The sequence below is a fragment of the Protopterus annectens genome, chromosome 5.part0 (assembly GCF_019279795.1).
Source record: "Protopterus annectens isolate FY-2018-M chromosome 5.part0, PAN1.0, whole genome shotgun sequence".
NCBI lineage: Eukaryota > Metazoa > Chordata > Ceratodontiformes > Protopteridae > Protopterus > Protopterus annectens.
Window position 1 is genome coordinate 1,180,375,330 of NC_056735.1, and position 27,796 is coordinate 1,180,403,125.

A 27,796-nucleotide genomic window follows, 5' to 3' on the forward strand; every position below is an offset into this window, starting at 1 on the left:
TTCATTAAGAAGAGGGGAAGCCCTAGTCACTGCTATAAATGTTTAAGATGTGTACTATAGATGTCTATGCTAAATTCATGTCTCAGCTTCAGAGGGGGTTACTGTGAGTACCTAGAGTCAGGTGACTAGATGAAGTCATTCTGCAAGCCATTTTGGATATTACATTTTACAGGGAGTAATCTCTGAGGAGGGAGTATTCTGTTTTGGGACACCGGACTACTCACGTATTTCATTGTGCCTTGCTCTATCAAGTAAGTTATTAGGGAATAGTAATTCTAATAGATTCAGTCAGGACTATAGTAAAGCTTAGTTTGTATATTGTTTTTCTTTATTTGTCTGAGTCTGTCCATCAATGTTGTTTTCAATATTCCATGTGATATGAACTCTGTGGTTTACTGTAAATATATATTTCATATTTTCTTATTCTTTTAGTACTTACTATTAAATACATTTAACACTTTTACTGTGGCTGTTTCTTGTAGAAAGTACTTAACCTTTGAGAGTGCTTATATTTATTTAGTGACACTGTGTGGGCCACTCCAGAAGGCTTAGCCATCTTGGTCAACTACTATCATTTGTATTAGTATTAATATTGCACAGTATAACTGGGCACCCTTTAAGGGCCTTAGAGTAGCTGATTGTAGAGTGTCTGGTGGCAGTGATAACTACCTTATACTCTGGGCAGAAAGGGATACAGCAGGTAAATCTGTGCCAGCCTTTCCCAGGTGTGTGTGTGTGTGTGTGTGTGTGTGTGTGTGTGTGTATGTGTGAAATATCAAATCTCTCAGTGTGTGTGTGTGTGTGTGTGTGTGTGTGTGTGTGTGTGTGTGTGTGTGTGTGTGTGCATCAGCTACTTAGAGTAGGGACACCCAGCACAGTGCTTACAGAGATGGTGCTGGAGGTCTTGGCTTGGACATTTGGATGGCTGAGGGCCTAACCCTACAGATGTACCAGTGGGGAGTCTCACTGGGGGCTTAGAGAGAGATAGATATAGAAAAATCTAGACCCCGGAGTGAATGCATTCCCTGTGTGCTCTTAAGGGAAACTGTACTTGAAGCAGAGAGGTCTGCATCTGGAAACATTGAGTGTATCCATTTGTATTCCAAGTGCACGTCCCTCTCCAGTGTCAGCGGTGAGTATTCAGGCTCCTTGATTGCTGGCCCAGTGTGGGGACATCACAGGAAGCATACAATATAATGTGGCCTATTGCGTCTTATAAAGGTGTGAAGCTTCCCATGTACTGCTTGGCTCCAGGGATATCAGATATGGCTGAATTCAAATGTCACTGAACCGTGCCCAAGAAACCACTACAAATTAATATCTGAAACAGCTTTCTTGTCACACAGGAGAGACGAGCCGGAATGGAAACAAGAAGCACAGAAAGGAAAAAGTAGAGAGGGAGCAGAATGCCATTCTGCATAACGTGCCCCTTATGATAGGTTACATGAAATTCTTAACATGTATTCTTCTTCCTTAAGGTCATCTCTCAGTAAGCTTTTGTAATGAACAAGTTATAATCAGTTATAGGTTTGGTATAAGGAAAAACAAACATGCATAATCACCTATCAGAAATAGACCTGTGGTGCAAAAAAGGTCAGGTACTGCCCTCCCAGACATACTGCTTAAGAAACTAGGAAGTTGTTAATGTGGCAGTTGTTATTGTTGGCTCTATCCCTTTAAAACAAACAATGGGTAAAGTCACTTCTCTGCCTGAGTGACATTTTATACCCCTCAGAAATCCCTAAACTACCTGTAGGAGAAAGTAATGTGCATATCCATTTTTATGGCCAAACTTGTTAGATATTTTGGCATCTCCTTTTACATAGTGCTTGAAGAGTTTTGAGGTCTAAGTGTAGCTTTTCCTTGCTAACAACTTTAAAATAAAGTAAGTTAATTTATGTCTAAACTATGCATCAGTGTGCCTCCCAGAATGCCTTGTCTTAGATTAAATGTTTCAGTAATGATAACTTAAAGCACTAATTTATGGAAGAATTTTTAGTTTTTTATACAAGGAAAGACACAGTGCCTTTGTAAAAAAAAATCAGGATTCTTCACACATACAGATGTGAAACCTGGATCATTTCCAAGCAGAATCAATTGCAGCTAGAAATGTGTATTGATTAATGTCTTGGTTTACATTAATGTATAAATGGGGTCATTTACAAAGCTGCCATGTTGAGAAGAGTCAAAGGCACTGAAGGATACTACAGCCCTATACTTTGACGATTTAAATATAATCAAGGTAGGGGAAAATACAACAGGCCCAGTCATATGGCAATTATTGTATGACAAAGGCAGGATAAAAGAGTTGGGAGAACTTTAGTTACTACTGACATTCACATAAGACTATTTATGAAAAATTTCATTTTTTTATTTTTTAACTAAGTCTGTTCTCAGTTACAAAATCACAGGAGACTGGTTAGTCACAATCGAGCTTTAAATACTGAAAAGCACTGATGAAAGAGGGCACTGAGGGAAGATCTACCTGAGATGTGGACTGGGGGCCATCAACTGAAGACAAGGGAAAGAAAACGGGGGATCTTTTTACCACAAAGCAGGTTTTCTAAATATTGTTGCTATTCTTAAAAAAATAAATATATACACAAATAATGTTGCTATTTTTCTACTATATGGCCTGCACTTACTACTGCTGTGAATGATATGATAAATGTTTCTTAAAATTCAAATTCACATAAATTATAATCCTAATAAAACTACACATTGTTACAGTAAAACCACTGTAAGCAAATAATGATGGCTGTGAATAAAATCACCGAAGTGGCAGGACAAAAAAGTAGGTGTTAAGTGACCTTTCAAAAACTAAGTAGCATGGGAGACTCACTCAACCACTGGGGGTTAAGATTCCAAATACACGGTGCATGATAACAAAATGGACAAACGCCAGGAGATCCCAAATTAATTTCAGGAACCTGTAACAACTTCAGTGAAGAGGAAGCCAAGGACCTTGAAGAGTTGTACGGCATCAGGAGCTCTTTCAGACTTGGGGAACTGTGCCATATATGGTTAAAGTAGCAAGTGCAAGAACTTTAAAAGTGATTCAGGACTTTATGGGGGCCATGCAGACTCTACAGAACTGGTGCAATGCATTGGTACTGTGACACTATTAGGTATCCAGCCTGCAGAATTCTGTACTAGATGCAGCCTGTCAAGTTCATGTCTGAAAGCCATAGGTCAAGGCAGATGCAATAGTCAAGATAAGATGAGACCATATTCCCCACCACTCTGAGGTCCTGATGCGGGAGTAACTGATTATTTGTGAAATGTTTCACAGATGACTAGATAGTTAAAAAGACAAAAAGCAGCAGTCTATCACAACTGTGAGACCCAATATAACAAGTCATGCAACTACAAAAACTATAATGAGATTCCATCAGTAAAACAGCAAATTCTGAAACTTTCTGTTAAAAGAATACATACATATATATATATATATATATATATATATATATATATATATATATATACACACACACACACACACACACACACACACACACACACACACACACACACACACACACACACACACACACGTGTGGTGTCTATGTGTATATGTATGTATGTTTTTATATATAAATAAATAGAAATTAATTTCAAACATTACATTAAGTTGGGGGCTTCACCCCCCACACCCCCCTATTTAAATATAGCAACTCTGAGACCAGACTACAGTGCCAAAAGTGGGGAAAGAATTTGCTTAACAACCGCTTTGATATTTTCCGTTTTCTGCCTTTTAAGTTCGACCACGACTCATTCGAAAGAATGCGTCTTCGGTCTTCTAATATAGACCCTATATATATATATATATATATATATATATATATATATATATATGAGTAAACAAGAAAATAATAATTTTATATTTATTGATTTTCACATCTTAAACTGTAATCTTAACTTCACAGCATGGAAAAGAGTCATACAACTTTCCTGAATAATTAATTAAAAATCTAGTAGCTTAATGTCACCAGAGTGTTAAAAATCTTCAGATACCAGCTACAAGGATTCAGCAAATTTAGAACGTTGACTAAACTGATTTCTCTTGATGATTAGTCAGTAAAGTGTTAATTCTTTAGGGTCTTGGCACCTCGTGTAAATATGCAGAAAAAAGTGGAGACCACCAGTTTAATTGTGGTAGACTGCATTGATGATAATCTAGCCAAGTATATCAAATAAAATGCACTTTGGAGGTGGGGTACTTCATTTAAGTTTGTTCTAGTAGGAAAAGCAACAAAAAGAAACAAACCAATGCTACCACCCGTCTTTAAAAGTTGACTGTCCTGATGCAAGACAATTAATGATAGGGATACCAAATGTCACGTGATTGCAGTCAACGGGAAGCTTTGTAATGTTGTATAGAAATGACATTAGCTTCAGTACGAGGCACAGACCATACAACATTAATACAATAGCACAACATGTCCCCTTATGCTTTCCATAGTGCATGAAATTAGAAGATTCGGTGATGGAATGCTTACTACAAAATGAGACATCTACCATCTCTTTTTGAGAGTTTTTTTTTCCGATTAAAAAAATAAATAAATAAAACATAAGCTCAAGGTTCATTGGATAGAAAGTAAATGACAATTAATAATCATCTTCAAGACATGCATCACTGTGGATGAGAAACTAGTAAACATTGCATGTCCTGGATTTTTTTGTGAATCATATCCAAGTGAATCAAACTGCTTCCTGACTGTGAAAGGCACCCGTGGGTTCAAAATGTTCAACAGACATATCTCTAAGGAATAATGACTTGAGCGCAATATCTGATAAAAACAGCAAAAATCAGAGCAAACAAGTCTGACTTTGAGGTGAAATGCTTTTACGTTGTACTGTACAGTATGTTAGTGACAGGCACTCAGCAGCCTGGAGTTACCTTTTGGGCAAGCAGTGAACACTGCAATGTTTGCTTCTGCAACAGACAGATGGAGTGATTAAAGCTTTAGTTAAACTGTAAGTCACTGTATCTGGGACAGCAAGTAGAAACTGAAATGAGACCAGCAATTTCACTGTCAGCTGCTGGAGGGGTGAGACCTGAAATGAAACCAGTGACTTCGCTGTCAGTTGTTGTAGGGGAGAGATCCAAACTTGTCAGAAAAACAAATGCTCAAGCAGTACCTCAGTGTCTATCTCCCATCATCTTAAATTGGGTGAGGGAGCCAGAAGGAGCCATCAAACCATCCAGCCACCCATCCACAACCCCCTTTTTTCCCATTTTTTGCATATGGGGCCAGGGTGTGACTTCAACAGTTAGTGAGGGGGGATAAGCACTGAAAAAATCCCATGTCTTTTCTAATAAAGGCATAATGGATTGCTTAAATTGTGCATATTTTGGGGATGCAAAAGGATTTGTGATGTTTAGCCATACTGCTCAAGTAAGCTCATGGTTAACCAATAGAGCAGCCCTCATTCACATGCTTTTCAGTATTAGTTCTTTATAATAATGGCTGCCAAAAGCAAAGTCATGAGAAACATAGGATTACACCTTCAAAGGCATATTCTGTAGGTCAGTACCAGGGCAAACTTGTTTCAGTTCATGGAAGCAGAACACAAGTATCCATGTGCACATTGGGCTAGTACTCTGAGAACAGTGGTACCCACCTACAGCAATACAAAATGGGGGGTTCTTTAACGTCTGAAGAGCATATCAAAAATGACTGCTTGTTCAGGACACATTCTGAACAGACTTTTTTCCCTGGGCCATTCCTCTTTTAAGATTTGTCCCCAGTACATCCATAAAATATCTGGGCAAGAGTTTGTTAAGAAGAAAGATTCTGGAAAAAAAGATACCCATTATTAGATCCTTAGGATTCAGAAGCTATGGTTATTTATGGCACTCTCTGAGCCATGCGTTTGTGGCACTGAGGCATGGGACAGTGATAACGGTTGATGGCAGTAGCATACATCCGACTGTTTGGAGATTTGTGTTGCCGGCAATATTTCAGATGTTACTCGTGTCCCATGGTTATACCAAAACTGACCCTTATTTGCTTGAAAGAAGGGTATATACTTCTGTTGTATTTGCACCTAAATTAAAGAAGCAGCTAGAAGGCGATAATGTAGATTTGGCACATCTGAAGTAACTTCAGACTGTTAGACAATAACAAGATTACACATCAGGGACATATCATCTCTAAGGTTTAAAGGTTAGTTAGCTACTCATTCAGTGAAGGCAAAGAAATTCCTTTTGCTTAGCTGCAATAACATTACAGTCTTAAAACCTCAAAAGGTAGTGCACCTTCCTTTGGTGAAGACTGTGGGTTCTATTCCCAAATCATGTATTTGGATCAATTTTTGCAATACTGACACAGCAGTGCAGCATAAGGGACTGCTACACTCCTGAGTGCACCGAACTTCAGATGAGATATTAAATTGAGACCCCCATCTGCCCGAGTTGGATGTAGCTCAGGTGGAAGTCAAAGATCCCAAAGCACTTATCAAAACTGATTTGGGGAAGTCCTCTGGAACCTTGACCAAATTTTTCCTACTCAGTAAGAATACCACCTCAGGTCTCCCCTGAAAAGAGCCCATTGGCCTAGTGAGACTAAGTTTAAATAAAATGACCTCCAGCAAGATGACAAAGATACAGTGTACTGTAAATAAATCAAGAGAGAGAGAAGAAGAAGTGGTACAAAGTTTTCTTGTTACAACAGTTCTAGTTACATTTAATTCCTGTCTGTAAACCGAGTATGTTAGGGTTCCAAGAAAAGCTACACTGAAATTAAAAGATGGATTTAGGATGTGCATTTCTAACCACGAAAGCTGAATGACAGCATTATGAAGTTAATTAAACTGTATTACATGCACTTAGTGTGCTCAGAGGGCCATCAGTGTCATTTTTACTTTTACATAAAGTAAATGTCAAGTGTCATTTACTGCAATTACATAAATACACCTATCTCCAGGTCATAAGGCGAGTCCACTTCATTCCATTTTTTTTCCTGTCTCTCTCTCTACACGTGATGAAAGTTGGCAGCAACCTGCAGATAATATCATCAGCTTCTGAGAGACAGAAAAAGGGCCAGGAAGTCCAATGACAGTGGCTGATATGACTATTTGGTTTCTTCACTAAAGAGAAGACAGGGCTACCTGTCGAAGTTCAGTGTTGAATGCTCAGACTATATGAGATGGCAAGAAACTAACAATGCATAATCCCAAACAAATTAATTTTTCACACAGCTGATGATTTTTTTTGTGAAAAGTCTTTTAGGTCTGTGATCATTTGGAAGCAGAAATGTTGCAACGATCCAGCTGCCTGCTGAGATTTTAACCAGTAACAAAAGGCATCATGTGCGTGATTATGCAAATCTTAGGGCTCAGGGGGAGTAGCACAATAACTTGGCGATTAAGGTTTGTGCCTCACAAATCTAGGGTCTGGGGTTTCATCCTGATCTCTCCTGTCTGCAAGGAATCTGCATGTTCTCTGTATGTATGTGAACACTGTATCCAAGTAATTTCCTTCAGAAACATAGTTTAATTGACTATGTTAATCTCTCACTGGCTACCTCTTGACTTTTTTCTCTTTCTGTCTCTCTCTCTTTCTCTCTCTCTCTCTATATATATATATATATATATATATATATATATATATATGTGTGTGTGTGTGTGTGTCTGTGTGTGTGCATGCATGTATACACGTGCATACACATATGCCTTTCCCCTTGTTGCAGCAAGCCAAATCAGTACTGGATGGATTTACTTAGCTAATAAAAGCAGTAATGGAAGTTGTTATGTATTAAGTGCAGCTATCTTAGGGTGGGCAGGATTGCTACAATGCTCAAAAATGAAAACAATGAAAGTGTCGTGTGGATTCGTCTTACTGAAGTAACCTTGGTTAGAAGATGCATCAACAATACTGCTGAGTGCTTTCAATATAGAGAAGACAGTCACATTTCTTTCTCCAGGAGCTGCAGTGGTACTGCTAGTCCCTTTGTATCACTAAGTTTGCAGCTCAAAAACATCCTCTTCATATAAACAGGGGCAACCACTTTGTCCCTTCCTAAAACTGTAACAGTTCTTGGATATCTGGTGAAATTTCCAACCTGGGTTCCTTGAAGCATTTGTACATACACACGCACACGCACACACACACACACACACACACACACACACACACACACACACACACACACACACACACATAAGCACACACAGTTTTCTAACAGTTTAAACTGAAAAACTGTTTTCCTCTACTTACTGAAAATGGGCTGCATTAAAATATACAGCTTTCACAAATCTAGTCTGTCAAATTCACATTTGAAAAACCTTCTTTGAGTTGACTGATCATAATTTTGACAATGCGTGAGCTCTCCCAAGACAATGACAGCATGCAGTAAAAGGCGTTCCGCCCTTTTCTCCACAAACAGGCCTCTTAAAAAAAAAGTCAAGACTGAAATATCCTAAGGTTTTTTCCCCAAACACAAAATAAGCCAAACCCATTACTTGAACGGTGGGATTACTGCTAACCTTTAAAGGATGTAGATACGACTTAAGTAGCACTGCATGATTTTTTTTATTATCCTCATATCTGAAGAATGTAGCTAGCTGCTCTGTTTATCCCACGGCAGAACAGCTGTGTGGCTAAAATTTTGATTTAGTTGCCATATGCCATAACATCTAGGTTGTAGCTAACCTTTCGATTAGGTGTTGTCACATGACACAACGGCTGAGTTCCAGCCAGCCTTCCATTTATGTGCTGTCATAAACAAGAAGAGCAGGGCGTGGCTAACCTTTCCAATCAGAAGTTGTCACATGACAGTACAGGTGGGTTGTACCTCGCTCTTCTGTTATGTTCTTCCACATGACAGAGTAATTATTTGCTATATGGCTGATGGAACGACCATTCTGATGTGTTGTCATGTGACAGTACAGCTTGAATATAGTTAACCCTTCCATTAAGGTGCTATATCACAAGACAACAGTTCAGTGAAGCTGACCCCTAAATGTAAGTGTTGCCATATTTCATAACAGCTCAGGTGTATCTGACCCTTAAGTTTAGGTGCTATCATAGGACACAGCAGGTGAGGTGTGGCTAAATAATCCACTCATGTAGAAATAACAACCCACTTAAGATCTTTTTATAACCGTGACTATTTCCAGCCCATATTAACAAGGTGTTGCAAATAGAATGCACAGTTCAAGAGGTAAAGTCAAATTTCTGTCATGTTAAGGGTGTGATCAGTTGCACGAGTAGCTGAGGGTTACAGTTTAAACTAAAGTTGATAGGCTGTACTAACCTTGATCACAGCTTACTACTGTATGCCGAGGCAAAGCTGACTCACCTAGCGCCCTCTACTGGTCCCACAAACTACTACCCCCCCCTCAGTTCTTACATATATCTATACCTGAATAAAGCAGCTACTAAAGTTCTCAACATCAGAAAATCAGCTGCCTCTCATCTCTAAGTAACCCAGCCTCTATCTGCTATTCTGCTAAAAGTCCCACTCATTTTCCCACTGCACAAATTTCTTACATATCCCCTTTTCTACTTTAGAAAAGTCACCAAAACAGGGTGTTGTTGAACTACTAAACAAGGTAGATTGCAATTTCATTCATGACTTTCACACTATTTATCCAAAGGGCTAAGACTAGTTAGTTACATACAATGTCAGTCCTCACCTTTATTTACAATCTTTCTCTTACTATTATAATACCTAACTGCTTCAAACACACCCTCATTGTTCCACTGTCCAAACTTCCCTTACCATAATCTGCTGCAGACTTTGGACTGATTTCCAGCCTTTGCCCAATTGCAAAAGTTCTTGAGAAAATAATCTAGAAACAGTTTTTGGTCTATGTCAGTAAATATGCTATTTTGGTTGACAGACAGCATGAGTTCCTGCTTAAGCATAGTGCAATCCCTACTTTATACTGTCTCACTAATCATTTATAAGAGAATATGGACAGTGGTCTACTGGTTGTTGCTATTTTCCTTGATGTAACGTGCATTTGAGGCAGTGGACTACACTCTTCTTCTGCAGAAGGTAACAAACTATGGATTTTCCAATGATGTTAATTAACTGGAAGAACCTGGCAGCCTTAGCACATGTGTAGGCCTTAATGGACATAGACACTGGAGGCCTGGCAGCCCCACGTGCTGGGGTAGTCTTATCCACTGAAATGGTGTCAGGAATATCCTGGGCTACAGTCTCAGAGGGGAGAACAGAAACCGGCACCGAGCTGGCCTCCAGTACCGAAGTAACTGGTGGGGTGGTGTCGTCGGTCTGTAGCGGTTGTGAAACCGGCTCATAAGAGACCGAGACACTCGCGGTAGGCCTAAGCGTGGTGTCGGCCGAGACCGCGGACCGCGAGTGTCGGTCCTTATCCTTCCGTTTTTTAGGTAAATGTGCTGTCGGAAGCTCCGACGGTATGATATAACAGAAATCTTCCCCAAAATAATCCTGTGCAAACTCTGACTGACACCTAAGAGTGCGTCTATTGAAAGCAGCACAAGCTGTACAGGCCAAGACGTTGTGTTCTGGGCCTAGGCAGGGTAAGCAGTAAGAGTGGAAATCCTTATGAGGTATTTGTTTCCCACAAGTTAAACAATTATTAACTTTTACAGTTTTATCTGACATCGGCTGAGGCAAGAAAAGGTCCCCAACGGGGTACTTAGCTTTTTTGAAGACTTCAGTAGCTGAAAACACAGGAGCTGGCCAACCAGCACTTGCGAACTGCTTCTGCTTCGGGTGCCGCACGGCAAGAAAGACTGAAAAAGATGGCGTCGGCTGACGTTTTTATACCCCAGGCACTCTGACATCAGGGAAAGGGCGACCTCAGCCGACGCCGGACCCAGACTTTGGAATCCGGCCGACCGAAGGGCTGCCTGAGGCAGGACAACCCATATGTAAGGACTGCAGTTGCATCCTTGAAGGACATCTATGGATTTTCCAATGATGTTAATTAACTGGAAGAACATTCAGAATAAAAGAACCAAAAGTTCAAACTGAAACTGCCATGCCAACCTTAGGGATCCTTCAGCGTTCTGTGCTAGGCCCTCTTTTGTTCTCATTATTTTTGAAGGCTCTACCATAGGATCTCACACAACCTAACCATCTCTTATGCAGATGAAATGATCATTTCACATGCTAGCCCAAATGCAAATATCATCACCAAGGATTTACAGCACGACTTCATACACCTCTGAAACTGGTTAGCAATTATCAGATGGTGCTGTTTATAACCTCAAAACTTATCTATCTGACTGTAATACATACATTTATGTGTGATACAATATACATTGTATAGTGTAAACTGAGATGTACAGTCTGCTGAATAACTGTCAAAGATAGTTTTTCTTTATTTAAATGTATTTCTAGCATTTTTACTTCTATACTCTACACCTTTTACTATAGTAAATGCACTTCTTGTTTATCATATATATTGAAATTGTAAATGTATATGTCATGTACTGGAGCTTTTCTTCCTAAACCTATGCTAAAAATGGACTTTGCACAGTCAGACTTTCTGTGTAAACTAAAACAAATGAATACACACATATATACATATACTTACATACATACATATATACATACACATATACATAAATACATACATAACTGTTCCAACACAAGTGGCTTCCCATCACATTGATGATATCACTGTTGCGAAAAACAAGTGGCTTTCCATCACAACAATGACATCACTGATTTCAAACACAAGTGTCTTCCTACCACAACAATGGCATCACTGTTCCCAAACACAAGTGGCCTCCCATCACAATGATGACATCATTGTTCTCAAACACAAGTGGCCTCCCATCACAACGATGACATCATTGTTCTCAAACACAAGTGGCTTCCCATCACTATGATGATATCACTGCTGCCAAACACAAGTGGCTTCCCATCACAACAATGACATTGCTGTTCCCAAACACAAGTGGGTTCCCATCACAATGATGGCATCACTGTTCCCAAACACACCTCCATTTAAATTACTGCATGACAGATAATGCATACCTCTGCAATATAAGCTGGCTCTCCTGGAATAAGTCTATATGTTTCAAGGCTCTGGAGGAATTTCATTAACTAGGCTGCCTTTCTAACCTTCTTCTACTGAAAAGGATTTTAGAACCACATTTGGTCTACCTCTCGTGTAGATAGAAACAAATAACCAAATGACTCCACAGTATTCAGCCAAGAAGTAATATACAATCCATTTATTAAAATCCAGGTTAAGCGGTTTCATCCAATTCTAGGACTTCTTCAGAACCAACAAAACTGTAAAAACACCACCTTCTTATACTCCTTCAATAAATCCATTATCCAATTAACTGGTAAAACAATTAATGAGTCACTTTTATTAACCATTTCATCAACATAACAGTTAATGCATTTTGTCCTGAAAACATACATAAAAAGTATAGTTGTGTACACTTACCATAAATGTAGCTGTTCGAGTGTATTCACTGTTGCAGTCATTACATTTGGGTAATCTGCTGGCAGGTTGCCCTCAGTCGACCTGAATAACACAGTCTTGGGTCCTGCGTCGGTTGCTGTCTCCTCTTCCATGACGTCAGGTCATCAGGGGTATAAAACTTGCAGCTGACGCCATTTTATTCAGTTTTTTTTGCCCCAGATGTCAGGTGCCCCCCAAATGGGGAGCAAAAAAAAAATATACACACACACACACACACACACACACACACACATATATATATATATATATATATATATATATATATATATATATAAAACTAAACAGCAATATATATAAAAATGCACTTTTACAACATAAACTTTACCTTCATCTAAAAGCAAATACACCACAAAGGCTTTAGAATATAGTGAAGGAAAGAGAAATTGTAGAAAAGGGGGATGGTGGGTGGGTAACCAGGACTGCAACAGTGAATACACTCGAACATCTACATTTATGGTAAGTGTACACAACTGTACTATGTTCTTCTTGTTTCACTGTTGCAGTCATTACATTTGGGTACAATCCCAAAGCTATGGCTGGGAAGATGGAACTAAATAGCATTAGGTGTGGCTATAAGGCCCTGCAGAATTGCAGTGGCAAAGTCTGCCCTGGATTTGGAAAAAGAGAGGCAAATTATAATGCTTTGTGAAGGTATGAACAGAGCTCCAAGTAGCAGCTTCTAGAATGTCTTTGGTTGGAACTCCTCTGAGAAAGGCTGCTGAAGTAGAGGCAGCTCTGGTGGAATGTGACCTGATTCCCTTGGGTACAGGTTTACCATGATGCAAGTAGCAGAAACGAATGCAGTGGCTTATCCACTTAGAAATAGTCTGCTTTGATATAGCCTTCCCCTCTGATCCTGATGCAAATGCCACCAATAGTTGCTCAGACTTTCTTAGAGATTTGGTCCTGTTTAAGTAGAATCTTAGTTGTCTGTGTACATCCAATGAATGCAGAATCTGCTCCCCCTTGTTCTGCGGATTTGGTTAAAATGTTGGCAGGTGAATAGTTTGGTTAAGAGCCACACTGGATACCACCTTAGGCATAAAGGAAGGATTGGTCCTGAGGGACACCCTGTCCGGGTGAAATGTAATAAAAGGCTTCACAGCCATGAAAGCCTGTAGTTCTGAAACCCTTCTTGCTGAAGTGATTGCCAAAAAGAAAGCTATTTTCCAAGATAAAAACTTTATATCTGCAGTATCTGCTGGTTCAAAAGGAGGCAGGGTGAATTTTTCCAGCACAAAATTGAGGTCCCATGCAGGAGTTGGTGATCTTCTGGGAGGTCTTAAATTTTTGGCCCCTCTAAGATACTGCTTTAGCAGAGGATGAGAGAAGATAGGAGGCTCCGTGTTGTAATGAGCTGAAATGGCAGAGGCATGGATTTTTATTGAAGAGAAGGATAGGTACTTGTCAAGCATCTCAGTCAAGCATTGTAAAATCTGAGGGATGTTTGGTTTTGCTGAGTCCATTTCTTATGCTTGGTTCCAAGCACAGAATCTCTTCCATTTATCAGCATAAGATTTTCTAGTACTAGGCCTTCTGGCTTCCAAAATGATATCCATAACAGATTTACTGAGAGATGTTGTTGAATAACTACATGATCAGCCATGCTGCCAGGTTCAGAGTTTGGAGCCGATTGTGCAGAATTTGATTGTTCTGCTGAGACAGTAGATGAGGTATATGAGGCAAGAACCAAGGAGGGAGTTGCAACATATTCCTTAGAACTGGGTACCAGTGCTGGTGTGGCCAGTCCGGAGCAATTAGGATCATTTTTGGTTTTTCCTGTCTGGCCTTTAGTAAGGGCCTGGGCAGAGGAGGAAAGGCGTAGACTGATAAGTTTTTCCAACTGAAGGATAGGACATCCACTTTCCATGCGTGTCTGTAATAAGTCCGTGTGCAGAATTTGTCCAGCTGATAATTTTAGGGAGAGGCAAATAAATCTATGTCTGGGCTCCCCCATGTCTGTGTTACCATGCTGAATACTTGTGGATCCAGTTTCCACTCATGAGGGTCCATTAGATTTCTGCTTAGGTCGTCTGCCAGAGTATTTTGTTTTCCTGGCAGGAATTAAGCTTGAAGATGTACTTGGTGAGTCAAGGCTGTGTCCCACAGTGCCATGGCTAGTCTGCAAAGGGGTTAGGAATGTGTATCCCCCTGCTTGTTTATGTACCACATAACCGTGGTGTTGTCCGTCTTTATCAGTAGTTGTCCTGGATGAAGTAAGTCCTTTAAGGCTGTCAGGGCATTCTGAACAGCTAGCATCACTTTCTGGTTGATATGTAGATGCATTTGGTTTGGGTTCCATATGCTCTGAATGCATCTCCCTGCCAGGTGGGCCCCCCAAGCATAGTCTGATGCATCTGTAGTTAGGGTTTATGTGGCAGGGGGTAGAGTGAATGACAGTCCCTTGTTTTGGTGAAATGTCTCTGCCCACCAAAGAAACTCCTGTTGTAGGCAGGGAATGAGTGGAGTCATTGTTTCCAGACTGTGACAATGTTGACTCCATAAGCTTTTTAGGTACCATTGAAGTTTCCTCATATGCAGTCTTGCATATGGAATTAGTAGAATGCAGGATGCCATGAACCCCAAAGCCTGCAGAACTTGTCTTGCATATAACTGGGTTTTTGTTGCCACCTGTTTGAAGTATATAGTCAGTTGCCTTTGTTTGTCTGGCGTAAGGTAAGCCATCTGGGCAGTTGTATTCAAGCTTGCACCCAGGAATGTAATTTTTTGAGAGGGTACCAGTTGTGATTTATTTTCGTTTATTGTGTACCCTAAGCATGTTAGAAGCCTTTTAACAAATGCCAGATGTTGAAGAAGAATGTCCTTGTTTTCTACTTGAATGAGACAGTTGTCCAAGTAAGGACAGATTTGTATGCTTCTTTGTCTGCAAAATGCAATTACTGGTGCCAGGCACTTTATAAAGACCCTGGGCACAGTAGATAAGCCAAAGGGCAGTGCAGAGAATTGGTAATGCATAAAACCTGCCTTGAAGTGGAGGTATCTTCTGCACGATTCTCTTATTGGGATATGCAGGTATGCCTCTTTTAAGTCTAGAGTTACTAACCAAGCGTTCTTGCCCAGCATGGGCAGTAGCTGTTATAAAGTTAGCATTTTGAATTTTGGAATGTCCAGGAATGTGTTTAAAATCAATAAGTCCAGTATTGGATGCCAGGCATTGTCTTTTCTGGGTACCAGGAACAGTCTTGAATAAAAATCTTGTCCTTTTTCCTGTTCTGGTACTGGTTGAATAGCCCCCATATCCATGAGGGATGTAACTTGTTTCTGAGCCTCTGCCCATTGCTTTTGTGGCAGAACTGGCCAACCGTTTGGAATTGGCAAAGTATGGAAATTAAATCTGTACCCATGGGGTGTTATGCTTAATACCTACTTGTCCTGGGTAATTAACTGCCAATTCTGAGCATGAAGTGCCCCCAAGGGGGCTGCCAAAGATAAGTGCTTGGTGATGGCAGAGGGAAGTCATTGAGACTGCTTACTGTAGGGTTGTGCTTTGTTTCCTCCAGATTTGGAGGTGGAGGCACCCCATTGCTTTGACCTGTAAGAACCCTGTGATTGGTATCTAGAGCCTTTTGAGCACCTGGATTTGCCCTGAGTGGCTCTGTTGGACACAGGAAAGGATCAAGTTTTAGTAGGCCAATGCCTACTGAATCTGGGTGGCTGCACTTGTAAGAAATCTTTTACAGTTTGCATAGATTTAGCTTTGTCTTCCATTTTCTTTAAAACCTCTTCTGCCTTACTACCAAACAGAATATCATGCTGTAAAGGGGCATCCAACAATTTAGCTTTAATATGATCAGGCAGATTTTGCTCCTTGAGCCAGGCATGCCTTCTAATCACAGATCCAGTAACTGCGGCCCTGCAAGAGGCCTCCAAGGAATCAAAACCACATTGCAAAGTATGCTTTCCAACCTGTTCTGCTGCATGCAATAATTCCTGTAATTCTTTATTTTCCACACAATCAGAAATCAACATAATTTTCTGTTTCAATAGGCCCATAACATGCTGTTGATATTTAAGCATATGAAACTGGCAGTTTAAGGCCCTAATTGAAAAGGTTGCAGATGTATAAACCTTCTTTCCCCATCTATCCAGCGCCCTGGAATCTCTATCAGAGGGGGTAGGATTTTTGGCTGTAGAGGCCTTTACACCTTTGGGTCCCTGTGAGATAGTTTCAGGATCAGTAGCAGGATTTTTTAATAGAAATTTGTGGGAGTCAGGAACCCTGCAATATCTGCCTGGCTTACTAGGAGCCGGAGGTAGGGAATCAGGAGCCATGCTTGATTCGAAAACACATCATCAACAATGTCTAATACAGAAGGTATAGCCAAAGGCCTATGCTGAGGAAGAAGAAGGAAATCCCTAAGCCTCTTTTTTGATTTAGAGAAATCCTGACTAACCCAATGAAAATGTTCCCTTAAAGTATACAAGGTTTCTCCAAAAGAATAATCCTCAGGAGGAGATGCAGATGGGATGGATTCTTCTGCATCTGAATCCTCACAGGGTAGTATAGAAACTTCCTGATCAGAAGAGGAATCATCAGAAATAGAAACCTGATCTGAAGATTCATAATCAGTGTCTTGCCTAGACCTCTTAGCAGGGGGGGTTGGGAAACCCTGATCAAGGTAATTAAGTCCTCAGCCATTGTGATCATCTGTTTTTAGGCATAGGGACCTGAGCATGTGGCTCATGCATTGTTTTTTTAGACTTAGAAGTTGTTTTTGTCTTTGTTTTTGAAGCTGGCATCAGTTTTACATGAAAATGTTGAGGCCTGAAAACACCCTCAGAAGCTGGTGCCTGCTCAGCGGCTCCGGACCCATCCGAGGGAGAGACATCTGCGGGTTCAATACTCTGAGAATCACGTGGCATACCGGACTCCGCCTGGGTCTCGGTAGAGGCCTGCAACTCAAAAGTAGCGGGTATCAGGGGCTGTGAAGCTTCGTTGTCGGTTTTGGACTTCGACGGTCTGTCTCTGTCTTTTTCTTTGCGTTTTTGTGAACGCTGGTAGTCGGATTGCTATCCGACGACATTTCAGGGTAATTAAATCTGGATCCAAAATATTTTGAAGCAAAAATATACCAATGCTTAATAGTGCATTGGTTAACTCTAGCACAAAACCAACAGCAAGGCACATTATGATCTGGGCCTAGGCAAGGAATACAGTACAAATGAAAATCCTTATGAGGTATTTGCTTCCCACAAGTTGGGAGGGTGGCCTAATGGTTAAGGTGTTTGTCTTACAAACACAAGGTGCAGGGTTTGAGTCTCACAAAGGATAATTGGCTAGGCTTAAAATGTCTCACAAGGGCAGTTAGCTTAGTACTAACCTATGAACTATGAACAAGTAATGCAATTATTAACTTTTACCGACATCGGTAAGGAGCAAGAAAAAGTTTCCCCAATGGGGTACTTAGCTTTTATTGAAGACTTCGGTTCTGAAACTCAAATGCGAAAATTTCAGAAGTCGGCCGACCGGCACTTGCGAACTGCTTCTGCTTCGTGCACCGCGCAGCAAGAAAGACTGAATAAAATGGCGTCGGCGGCATGTTTTATACTCCTGACGACCTGACGTCATGGAAGAGGAGACAGCAACCGATGCAGTACCCAAGACTTTGTTATTCAGGCCGACTGAGGGCAACCTGCCAGCAGATTACACAAATGTAATGACTGCAACAGTGAAACACGAAGAACATACATTGTTGCTTGTTCAAAAATACATAACACAAGTAGTGCATATATTACATAAAAACTCACATTTAAATGTAAGTATATACAATAAAATTAATATGCAAGTGTGTGAAAATAAAAATACATACTTCAGGACAATTTTTATTTTACATTTATTGACCGGCTGTTCCGACTGGATACATGCCCATTTTCAGCAGAGGCCCAGGGAGAAAAGCTCCAAAAGCATACATTAACAACAGAGAAAAAAAAAACAATTAGCTATGAGAAGATTCATTAGCATATATTTGCAGAAGAAATATTAGAAATTAACTACAAAAACTATAAATTTAATAGGTGTACAAATTAAGCATGATAGAAGAAATAGGGAAGTGTTAGTTGAAGTTCTACGAACAACTTCTATGAGATAATTACCCAGGGTTCCTCATTCTCCCACCACCCCCAGATTCTGAATAATTTTTTTCTGAGGAAAATTTTCAGGTCAGTTCAAATAGGGCCTCCTGAGTCTGAGTATCTCTCCAAGGCAGTAGTCTTCTGTATAGGAACAACAGGGGGGGGGGCTTGTTATTCCTACTAGTCTCGGAAACAAGGACCACAAGATCCTCAGAATTCCCTCTCCAGGGAATACTAAGGACCAGAAAAAAGATTTCCTACACCTAACTTTAAGAAGGGTCAGTCTGTGCTCATGTGCCATGTGTGGTGACAAGTAAAAAGTGCAACAGCACCCCACAGGGGGTATTAGGTCACTGGAGAATAAAGCAGAGGAGGCATCAGGTCATTAGAGACTGGTGAGAGATCTTGTATAGTTCTATCACTATGCAGTCCTAAACCTGTGAAAACAAATATCACCTGTACACACACACACACACACACACACACACACACACACACACACACACACACACACACACACACACACACACACACACACACACACACACACACACACACACACACACACACACACACACACACACACACAGACGTTGAATGGAGTAGCTATGTCAACAGTCATAACTGGTACAGGAAGACGACCAACAGTCTCAGTTCTATAGTTGGATTTCTGTTAGAGACTTCAGGGACGCAGGTCTGTATAAGCTGGCTAAGACTTGTAGCTTGCTATTCTTCATGTTTCCAGTCACCTAATTTGGTGTCCCCTCAGCTTTAAGAAAAAAGCTCCTTTCCTTGGACGTGTTCATGTCACACACTGAAAGCTATAGCACTTCATTTTAGAATGCAAATGCAATACTGGCATTCATGCCTTGAAAACACAGAGCACTACAGTGCATCAGTTATCACTGTAACTCTAAGACTGGCATTCATGCCTTGAAAACACAGAGCACTACAGTGTATCAGTTATCACTGTAACTCTAAGACTGGCATTCAGTGATGATAAAGTACTGAAGACTGATAGACATTTGCTGATTGCACCTCCTAACATTTTGTGCCACTCTTTCACCTCACCCTATATATGCCTCTGAGTTGGCTGGTTGTGGTGTTGCCCTGGATGGATATGCATGGTAAGGATGGCACTGAAAGCCTGGAACTCAGCCCAACATTTTTTTGCCAGGGTACATTTATCTTGCTGCACACATTGCTAGCTGATGATAAGTGCAAAGGGAGTGTAGGCAACCTACAAGGAGCCAGAGGTTGTTATATGGATGGACTTGGAGGAGGAAACCTCAATCAATACCTGACCTCCAAATCTATTTACTCTTCCCATTTATCTGATCTGAACCTATGATCATGCAAGCGATTCTTCTGATGACACTGAGGTTCACCACCTTCTGATGACACTATTCTACATGAACCTATATAGACCTATGGTCCCTTCTCTGTGGTTAAACAAACTGAAGTGCTGATACTTGTGACGATTCCTATCAGTGTACTCCTTTCAGTATAAACAGTGCTGGTGCTGGTCTTGCTAAGATCACGGTCAAGGCTGTGGCTTCTTTGGCATCAAACAAGGGAACGTTCCAGTGACGTACATTAGGACTGAAATATGAGCTTATCTTTTTTTAATAAAACTGAAAGTGTCACTATGCATGTTACTTATGCATGTATGCATTAATGAATGTATTCATTTTGTTCTGTTATATTCAGTTTTTGTTGTGTCTGAAACTGATGCTTGCTTTACTCGAATAAGTGAGATCACTCGTGGATATTTGCACTGAATGACAGTGAAATACACAGACTATGGACAGCAAGGTTAGAGAGCTACTGGGAAATACAGAAGGTTCATTATGGATGAAAATGATCCTGTTAATGGAAAAAGTTATCCCACTAGTACTCCATCTAAAGAAGACTATCCTCTTTTTGAAAAACCAATTGCAACAGGCACATGCAGCTTATAAGGGCAACTGAGAAGAAGTCAAATACAGGCATCATACATACAAAGACAGGCAGAGAGAGACCAAGAGACTTCATACGTGTAGCATAGTGTCTTTCTATAAAATCATTAACCAGCTGCCATACACCATTAAACACAAACTTCGTTATGTCAAGTACTTAGTATTAGTTTCCAGGCTAATATATTTCTGTGCTCTCAGATTTTAACTATCTTTGCAATTCTAAATCTGTACACTTCTCCTCTGTTAAACCATGGTTGTTAGCTTGCCACTGCTATAGGTATCTTGGAGCTGAGCTCTCTGTTGAAGTTTGTAAATCATTTAAAATGTTTGCATTTCATGGTGAATATTTGATTCAACGAAAAATGTTTATTCTTAACAATGCAGACCATATAATAGCTAAGATACTACGTATACCCAAATGGAAAGGAGGGAGATTATGAATGTGACACAAACCAGGTCCCAGCCATTCCAGCTGTCCCCTTGAACAGAAATGTCCATAATAGTCCTTCTTGTTGCTCTAAGTATTAAGCCCTGCATGACAGACTTCCAGTCTGCAACCCCTTGGGGTTCAGAGCTGAGAATCGCTAATTTCAAAGTCCCGGTTAGCTGTGCAGGCCTAATGATAACGTCATGTACCATTACAGTAAAGTTAACAAAGTCAATACAGGGAAAATATTAACAGCTTCAGAAAAAGCTACACAGCAATAAGGAGATGCCTAAAGTTGGTAGGTGGCAGTACAGAACAAAGTGAGACAGTGCTTTTACAAACATTTGGAGGGGATACATGGAAAAATCTTCTGGAAGAGGTAGTAGTTTCAAAAGCAGTATGGAATTAAAAAAAAACATGTTGGGTAGATATACGGCACCTCTAGTGGCAACAGTACAGTTGGTAATGTCATGTGGACTTGATATTCAAAACAGCAAGACATATTTCATTAAAGTGGAAAAAATAAAACCAGAAAGACTACAGCGTAATTTACTGGAATTAATAAATAAACATGATCTATACAACTGTTTGTCATGTAACAGGACAGGACTGAAATCTGTCAAGAGCTATGTAACTATCTTACTCAAGATGAACATGTTCTTGCAGTATTAATTTTTACTGGGTCTATGCTTAAATGTACACAGTTGTGCAAATGAAGGGGGAGGTCATTTTCAAAACAACAGAAACTGGCACTTGTCTGGGAAGCCATTTACTGATTGTAAGCTGCGGTGGTGGTACTGCGGTAGCGTTGTCGCCTCACAGTAAGATGTTGTCCTGTTCGATTCTCAGCTAAAACATCTTCTGTGTGGAGACATGTGTGAATGGGCGTACCTTCGTTGAAGGTTGTGCGTCAGGGCTGGCAACTCGGTACGTAAAAATCTACTGCCAATCATTAGCAGACCGGAGTTTTGCTGTGACGACCCCTAACCGGGAAAAGCCGAAAGATACAACAACAGCTGTGGAACTGTGTCACTGTACAGTTAACAGATTTACAATTCATGTGTATTATTTCTATAGCATGTGTTTGGATTTTTCTCATATAACTCTGCACCACTGAGCATATCTTTCACCACAGATGATGGATAATACCAGCGACTTTAAGAAACTGACAGAGAGCAGTTTAACCTCCTTCACTGACGTTTTTTCAGTCGTTTTCTTGGGTGATTACCACTGCTCAATCTCCTTCAGCGGCCTTTAACATCCATGGAAGAACTAATTCAGGTATATCTATCATGACCTACTTCTGCCGAATCCATGCTGACAAGCTCCGTATGATTGATAAGACTCCAGGAACCATATCATTGCTTCTTGATATTTACTATAAAGTAGCTCTTCATGTGTTATTCATCCATACTGATTATTGCATCCAGGAGCTAATCATAACTCTTTCGCTTTTATGCTGCAAACCAGACAGAGCCCTTGTTCTCAACCGTAAACGGAGAATGAAAGCAACAGTTTCACAAACCATCATTTCTGGTCTGTTCTCCCCCAACACACACACACACACACACACACACACACACACACACACGCATGCACACTTGTTTTCCTTCTTTGGCTTGACCATTCACTTCTTGTTTTTTTTTTCTTCATAGCTCAGGTGTCCAGTAGGAGACCATTCTGTGCCATTGTTTATTAATTCTCATTAACCACTAAAATGATTAGCATCTGCTTGAATTAATTCACATCCCAACTGCAACTGTCATCATATCTTCATATAATTCGTTGTAACTGACACCTGAAAATAGACAGCTTTGGAAACATAACTGCTCTGCTTTAAATGATAATTCTTGACTCACCTCCACAGAGTACGACATGTTATCATTACTGGCGTCATTGATGCGAGAGAAGAGATCTTCACAGAGCTGGAAAGGAATTAAAAGAATATGCATTAGTATATTACACTTCTTGTGAATCAGAACATACTTCATTAATACATGAAAGAGCCAAGAGAGGACTGTCTCTGCACATCCTCCATGAGTTCACGTGGGTTTCCTCCGGGTTCTCCAGTTTCCTCCCACATACCAAAGACATGCAGTAGGTGGATTAAGCACTCTAAATTAGCCATAGGTGTGAGTGTGTGTATGACTATGTGGTATGGAAGAACAACTGTGGCAGGGCCAGCCACCCAGCGATGCGAACTTTGGCTCTAGATGATTGTCACTATTGAAGTGACACCCCCACCCTGTGTGCAAAAATGGGAAAAGGGGGTTTGTGGATGGATGGATTAGTTCTGAAAGGCAAGCAAAACTATTTAGTTTGTACCCTCCACCACTGAAGAGCTGGCATCATCAGATATAACTGTTACATTTTAAAAAAGTTATGACATTCCGTTATGCAGTAAGGCAACATAAAAGCTGTTTTCTGACAGTAAAATTCAAATAAAAAAATGCAAAGTGGGTTTAGTTTAAATGGGTCTATATCAGATTATCGAAACGGCACATTATTGAATGCTGTAACGTCGAACTGCAAAAGCCGAACCCTAACAATAAAGAAACCTCAAAACAGTGAATTTTTCCCACGGAAAAATTTGCTGTTCCGAGAAACACACACACACCACAAGCACACTAAAAAGCAGCAATCCATACACATACATTTAAAAGTTACATCTAACCCTACACTACACTGCACATACACTACTATCTATCCACTTACCTTAACCCAGACTCTAACCCTAAGGTCCGTCACTATCGCACACTCACCTCACATGCGCCCTAACCCTAACTCACTTAACCCGCCCCTAACCCCAAATTCTCACTATCGCACACTCACCTCACCCACGCCCTAACCCTAACTCACTTAACCTGCCCCTAACCCCAAATTCTGTCGCAATCGCACACTTACCTGACCTGCGCCCTAACCCTAACTCACCCAACCTGCGCCCTAACCTGAAGTCCACACAATCACACCCTTACCTTAACCCAACCCGTAACTTTCCACCGCATCACTGAAAACAGCGAAGCCACAACAATGGCCAACTGAATTCTTCCCTATTAAAGAATTTGGTTTTGTGCATCTTCACTGTTTTCACCATTCGCGATATTGGGTTCGATATTAGATCATTCGAAATTCTGCTGTTTCGATGATCTAATATAGACTCATTTTAAACACCTTCCATGTATCTTTGTTAGACATATAATTACATTTCCAGTTATTGTCCAAATGTTGAAGTTGCAATCAGTTTTGGAAGACAATGAAGATTAGAATATATTCTTGATGTTTTAATTTCAGTTTACTCAGTTTTCCTGTATGACCACATTCACAAAATTATGTCATGGGAGGTACTGAGTTTCATTCATATACACCAGCAAGGTATTTTGGGTAATCTAAGCTGACTTACTTCATTAGTAGAGCAGTTTCTTGCATTGCAGTTTCATTGGTACATCATTGTAAGGTTCTCTGCCTGAAGATATAGTACATGACTTGTCTTTCTAGTTTATAAGACTTTTCTATTGCTGTAATTAACATGGAAATATAGTAGTCTATGAAGTAACAGAGATAAAACAACTGGAAATGAGATCTTTAGAAAAAGGTTAGGAGCAAACTCCATAGGAAAAAATGAGAACTGTGGGAACAATGGTTTGAGATGGAAAATGCTTGAGACTAGGATTGTGTCGATGTGGTTTGTTTTCATTTATATAAATTTATGATTGCCTATGTAGTAAGTGATGGCTTAATAAAGATGTTTCTTGTGTAAAAAAAGGCAGGAATTGAATCATTTATGTGATACTGCATAGGTTATATGATATATAGCAATATATGTGAAATAAAATGTTTATGTCAATATAGTTTGATTACTTTTATATGAATGTAAATTTGCCTATGTCACAAGTGATAATTCAATAAAGGTGTTTAAAAAAATTAGACAGTGAGAAACTGTGGGATCAGTCTATCATAGTGTCATGGTAGGAGTTTCCAACTTCAATAAACTTTTCAGGGGGCTGTACTTAGCAAAATAAATTGCAAAAATAACACACATTTCCATAAAAAAATGTTTTGTAATATTTATATGGTAAGGAGGTTAAGACTATCTCCAAATCTGTGTTACTTAAACTTGTTTTAGAAAATGTAGGAAGACACTTTATAAGTTCTCTAATATTTCTTTACATGCATAGACAATACATTTCAATAAAAAAAAACTTTAATAGCTGGCATCTTCATTTACAAGTTGTCAGCAAAATTAGTAATAAATTTGAGACAGTACCAAATGGGTATATCGAATAAACCTGAAGAAGGTGCACAAAATTAACAGAACTTTGGACAATGGAAAGCAGGCAGATATGTATATCACCCAAAGTTTGCTAATGTAACCATGGCTAAAAATTACAGAAGAGTGAATATATAGACATGGCCCTATACTGTGAGGCAGCAAACTATGGAAAACAAGACTTCCCTGTGAACAATAAAGACCACATTTCCACTAGCAGTCTACAGTTTTCTGAAGAACTGTCTTAGGAGAACTTAAGTGCACGAGTTGCCTGAATGCTAATTTTTATACAGTCTTCATCTTCTCCATGTGAGGGTCCAGCTAACTCTCCACTGTAGGAAAGAGATAAAGAATAGGATTGCACCTGACCCTCCCCAGACAGAGAAACTACACAGATTACCTCTAGAAGTAACGCCATATAGAGGAAAGTACAGTTGTGTACACTTACCATAAATGTAGATGTTCCAGTGTATTCACTGTTGCAGTCATTACATTTGGGTAATCTGCTGGCAGGTTGCCCTCAGTCTGCCTGATTAACAAAGTCTTGGGTCCTGCGTTGGTTGCTGTCCCTTCTTCCATGATGTCAGGTCGTCAGGGGTATAAAACATGCAGCCGACACGATTACATCAGTTTTTCTTGCCCCAGATGTCAGGTGCCCCCCCAAATGGGGAGCAAAATATATGTATAAATAATTTAAAACACAAAAATATACCTCCAAACAAAAGCAAATACACCAAAAAGGCTTTTAAGTATAGTAAAAGAAAGTAGAGGCATAATAAAAGAAAAAAAACAGGGGGCTGGAGGGAGGGTAACCAGGACTGCAACAGTGAATACACTCGAACATCTACATTTACGGTAAGTGTACACAACTGTACTATGTTCTTCATGTTTCACTGTTGCAGTCATTACATTTGGGTAGATTCCCAAAGCTATGGTTGGGAGGATGGATTTATACAGCATTAGGACCGGCTATAAGGCCCTGCAAAACAGCAGTGGCAAAGCCAGCTCTGGATTTAGAGAAAATTGGTAAATGATAATCCTTGGTGAAAGTATGAACTGAACTCCAGGTAGCAGCTTCTAGAATATCCCTGGTAGGAACACCTCTGAGAAAGGCTGTAGAAGTAGATGCAGCCATGGTGGAATGGGATCTGATCCCCTGGGGGATAGGTTTTCCATGGTGCTTATAGCAGAAATGAATACAATGGCTTATCCATTTGGAAATGGTTTGCTTTGAAATAACCTTTCCCTCTGCCCTGCAGCAAATGTTACCAGCAGTTGTTCAGATTTTCTTAGAGATTTAGTCCTGTCCAAGTAAAATCTAAGTTGTCTGTTTACATCCAATGAATACAGAATCTGCTCCCCCTTGTTCTGTGGATTGGAAAGAAAGTTGGCAAATGAATGGACTGATTAAAAGCCACACTGGATACCACCTTGGATATGAAGGATGGGTTGGTCCTGAGTGACACCCTGTCCGCATGAAAGATGATAAAAGGCTCCACTGCCATAAGGGCCTGTAATTCAGAAATCCTTCTAGCCGAAGTGATTGCTAAAAGGAAGGCTGTTTTCCAGGAAAGAAATTTTAAGTCTGCAGTAGCAGCTGGTTTGAAAGGAGGGAGAGTGAGTTTTTCCAATACAAAGTTAAGGTCCCAGGCAAAGGGTTGGAGCTCTCCTGGGTGGCCTCAAGTTTTTGGTCCCTCTGAGATACTGCTTTAGCAGAGGATGAGAGAAGAGGGGGGGTTCTGTGTTGTAATGAGCTGAAATGGCTGAGGCATGGATTTTTATGGAAGAAAAAGACAGGCCGTTGTGAAGCACCTCAGTTAAGTATTGCAAAATCTGAGTTAAATTGGGCACTGCTGTGCTTATCCCTTGAGATTGATTCCAGGCACAGAATATTTTCCATTTGTCAGCATATGATTTTCTAGTACTAGGTCTTCTCGCCTCCAAAATGATATCCATCACAGGTTTGCTGAGGGATGCTAAGGGGAAATTTAAGTGATTAGCCAAGCTGCAGGATTCAGTGTTTGGAGCTGAGGGTGCAGAATTTGGTTGTTCTGCTGAGACAGTAAGGAAGGTGTTTGAGGCAGGTGCCATGGAGAAATTTGTAATAGACTGCATAGGAGTGGGTGCCAGTGTTGGCAAGGCCAGTCTGGAGCAATCAAAATCATTTTTGGTTTGTCCTGTTTGACTTTTAGTAGAACTTTGGAGAGCAGAGGCAGAGGGGGAAAGGCATAGAGTGATAGGTTTTCCCAGCTGAAGGACAGAGCATCCACTTTCCAGGCTTTTTTGTGAGGAGTTCTTGTGCAAAATTTGTCCAACTGGTAATTCTGGGGTGAGGCAAAAAGATCTATGTCTGGGCTCCCCCATTTGCTTGTCAACATGTTGAAAATCCATGGTTCCAGTTTCCATTCGTGTGGGTCCATGAGATCTCTGCTTAGTTCGTCTGCCAAAATATTCAGCTTTCCTGGCAGGAATTGAGCTTGTAATTGTACTTGATAGCTCAAGGCCATGTTCCACAATGCCATGGCTAGTCTGCAGAGGGGGTAGGAATGTGTACCCCCCTGCTTGTTTATGTACCACATAACTGTGGTGTTGTCCATCTTTACCATT

At 40.3% G+C, this 27,796-nt stretch overlaps 1 protein-coding gene across 18 annotated transcripts in view; it reads right to left on the reverse strand.

Annotated features, from left to right (window-relative positions):
* Positions 1–27,796, reverse strand: part of KIF1A (kinesin family member 1A) — a 2,189,582-nt gene that overhangs the window by 1,429,696 nt on the left and 732,090 nt on the right. For all 18 annotated transcript variants that reach the window (XM_044071047.1, XM_044071036.1, XM_044071035.1 and 15 more), the window contains exon 5: positions 22,782–22,847. In XM_044071047.1, coding sequence (XP_043926982.1) covers positions 22,782–22,847 — 66 coding nt within the window. The remainder of the gene's footprint in view (positions 1–22,781; positions 22,848–27,796) is intronic.